Genomic DNA, 3,715 nt, shown 5'->3' on the forward strand with positions numbered 1-3,715 from the left:
GCATAGCTGCCCCACCCCATAACAATTGATCTTGCCAGGAGCGAAAGTCCTTCGCGCATCAACTATCAAATGGAATGGAAACGTATATCGTCACGTTCCTGCTTGACTCGATACGCACATTATCTACCGCTATACTCACACAGGCGAGACTCGATTATTATTCCATCATAATTCGGCATTAACCACATGTTAACCACTACACTCACAGGTATATACACAACGCAAACCTGATCATACTCTACGTGACAAATCTCCATAGTTTCAAGATACATCATCAACAAGTAACAGAGAACAACAATAAACATATGAGCAAACTTCTCAACATAGTAGTTTAAAAGTCAAAACGATCCTCCACACAAACCATGCCCTTTAGCATTGGTCTTTGGAGAGATTCAGAGATATACCATCCATAGACATGTCGAAGGTATCGTTGGACTCGTCATAAGTAACTGACATAGCCTGTTGAAGCTCGTCAGGTGTCATACCGAGCGTATCAGCCATTTCCACCATCTGAGGATCATTGTAATCAGGCTCGAAGTCGGTACAGTCAACCATAGTATAGTCAACACCCTTTATATTGACCAAGGGCCTTACAGCAAGGTCGAAAGTCCCATTATCAATAGTAGCGGTACCCTTAAAGAGCATATACTTTCCGCAATACTTCCCACTTGGAGTAGCCGAACAACTCCCACCACTACTGGCAGTAGTAGTCGCAGCTCCAGAGGAACCCGTAGTAACATCACCCGACGACCCCTTAGTCCCATCGTCCGAAGAAGATGTGCTACGGAGGGAGGAACCTTTAGTTGTAGTCTCAATAGAAGATGCAGTAGTGGCCTTCGCAGCAACCGTAGTAACTACATTAGCAGTCGTAGGAGCAACAGTAGTCGTTGAATCATCGCTGCACCCAGTCAAAGAGAGAGCGACAATGACAGAACAACAACAGCGAAGAACTTCATATCGAGGGAAAAACAACTCGAATCCGAATAAAATAGAATGATCCAACAAGAAAATCATCTCAAATGACACTCTACCCATCCTATTGATGACCACATAGTCTGAACACCGATTTCCAACTTGCAATACGTATACATCCGAATGCACAAGTACTATATTACGACTAGCCGAAAAAGCTTAGCTATTGGGCACAAAAGGTATCACTACCGATCACGACAGATTTCCCCTCGTTGGCTAAGTGTTTTCTTGGGGTCATTCACTCCGTTTGCATAGCACGCGTAGTTTTTTTGTTTACCCATGTAATATAGAAGACATATGACTGCTGCGATTAGATACGATGTGAAGGACATTCATCGTTCAGGAGGGACCGAGATGACCCTTTAAAGAGCCGCGTGACGCTGGCAGCCACTCCGAATAATGCCAACGTTAGCTGGCACATCTTTTCCGAATACATACGGGGTATTCAATACAGTAGAAATGTGATGATTGAATATATTTGAGTCAGACGATTTGAGATCGTCATACGATGGTAATGTATCCTTCTTAATTAACATCAAGATTCTCCTAATCTACTGTACTGTTCAGTTAACGCGTGCGATTACTAGTAGTTCAGTCGAGGAGATTCATAATTTTTCATCATTTATTTGGCGAAGAGCTCCGACAATAACGCATAGTCGACATCAGGAAATCACCCAGAATCCTATAATGTTCTCGGGGGGAACTCATTTAGGAACACATCCTTCCATTAGCTTCCCATGTAAATATCATCGCATTAGAAAAATTCTTCCGTTGTTATCAAATTCTGGAGAACGTTATATCTCTAAATTAAATAGGTCTCTGGTCGACATCACACACCGACGACGCCGTACCTAGGTTGAGCTCGCTAGTAAACTCCGCCCGAGAGGAAGCACCTTCAGGAACCCATGAAATGCTTCGGAAAGATGAGTGTGACGTAGAACCGATTTCGAGTGAAGACCTGATAATCCTCATTCTTCAGGAGAAGACAGGCTGCTTAAACAGTTCAAGTTGAACTTACCTCCTGTAGCGTGCCGGGTAATCGTAGACCCATCCTTTCCGTTCCATAATGACGGGTGACCTACCTATGTGCTATTTAGCTTCAACAATGCTCAGATGCTGACAGTTTCGGATGTCGGACTATGTGCACGCGTGCAAGGCTGATCAAAGTGAAACGCGCGGACTGTGTGGGCAGGTAACGGTGTCTAACGTTGTAAGTGTACTACAAGGAACTGCGGTTGTTCTCATATCCCTAGCGTATTCACCCAAGTAGCTCTCTAAGATGCTCTCAATCGTGAGGCTGCTTAATTTCAATATCGCTGTGAAACTGGATCTGTAATAGTTTTCGACACCTAGTCAGGATTAGCAAACCTCAATATCCAGTTGGACAATCGGGAGGCTGTCGCCATCGAAGGCGTGCATAGCAGAGACAGCATTGGCGCGTGAGTCGGCCTTAGTAAGTCCGCATAGTAGAGTAGGCGGTGGGCCTCGTCCACGCGCTGAGGCTGTTGCACAAAACACTGTCTCCTTCGGGGGGGGGCTCTCGAAAGCATTTGCTAACTTTGTATCGTTTGGCTGGTCAACTACGGGACTGTTTTCAGTTTGGTCAAACATTCCTGTTTAGCGGGGTGGCGGGAAAATGCCGATTTACTGGTTTGGACTGACCGTACGGCTTCTGGGGAGGAGAGGCGTTAATGTTTGTGAATCGCCCAAGTGACTATCAAGGGTGGAGTTTCTCATCGGATGAAGGCTCGAAGGTGAAGAATTGCACTCGCTCTTCCAAAATAGGTTTCTTCTAATATTCACGTATGTATTCAGCAATGCTCTTCTGCTGTGCGATGATCGCACTATCGCTCTCTGGTTGCACTGACCGTGCGGTCATCGAGCAGGGCTCTTTGAAAGATCAATCGTTTCTCGCGCCAACTCACAAACCCATTGACGCCTCCTTAAGTAGCCTCGGTAGCAACTCTACTTCAACTGGTGATGTTATGTGTGGTCGAGCGCCGAGCGGAGTATACTACTTCGAATATGAAGGCCTCGTTGGTAGTGTGACTGTGAAGTCCAAGTCATTCTCCATCAGTATACCCTCTGGTGATGTTATCAGTAATGTTGCCTACTACATGCATCACTGCACTGTGTTTGTACCTGACTATAGTAATTATCAAGTAGTTGCTGCAGCGAACAGGCACGGGACGACAACCGCTGAGTTGAACAAGGATCTCTCGATCACTTACTCAGTGCACAACGACAGTTTCTTTGTGACCTATCCACCTACTACTTCTCTGAATCTCACTAAGGGTCAGTGATGATTGAGCGTGCCATCTTTGGCGAGAAGTAGTCCCGTTACTCACCATCACAAGTATCAGTTTGTATATAATGCTTCTTAGTCTATCTGACTGCTACTATTATTCGTCTTCCCTCGGCAATGTAGGCAAGAAGAGCCTTCCAATAAAGGGAGGCACTTCCGCAACAGCCTATTCATCTGCAAACTAAACTCCATTTTGATTGCATAGTCGGATCGATCGTAATCAGATTAGAAACAAGTGTGGTGTTGACCCTACGTGGGAGGAGGTGTAACTCGCACAATGTATAGTCCTAGTGATTTGTATATCTTGGGAGAGCTTATAATGGTGGTGACACAAAGTGGATGGAGACATGTGTCACACTAGATATCAGCTACTAATTGAAGTGAATAGCTGCAGTAGAAGTTTCTGGTGGAACCAGATTCAGTGTGATGTAGTGATAT

The 3,715-nt window shown here is 45.1% G+C and overlaps 1 protein-coding gene across 1 annotated transcript; it reads right to left on the reverse strand.

Annotated features, from left to right (window-relative positions):
- Window positions 1-369: 369 nt before the first annotated feature.
- Window positions 370-1,014, reverse strand: Pmar_PMAR007633 (conserved hypothetical protein; the record flags this gene model as incomplete). The annotated part of the gene is made up of 1 exon (XM_002769176.1): window positions 370-1,014. One exon carries the CDS (start codon window positions 1,012-1,014, stop codon window positions 370-372), a length of 645 nt encoding a protein of 214 aa, XP_002769222.1.
- Window positions 1,015-3,715: the final 2,701 nt, after the last annotated feature.

Source organism: Perkinsus marinus (assembly GCF_000006405.1).
Source record: "Perkinsus marinus ATCC 50983 genomic scaffold scf_1104296966226, whole genome shotgun sequence".
Lineage (NCBI taxonomy): Eukaryota > Perkinsozoa > Perkinsida > Perkinsidae > Perkinsus > Perkinsus marinus.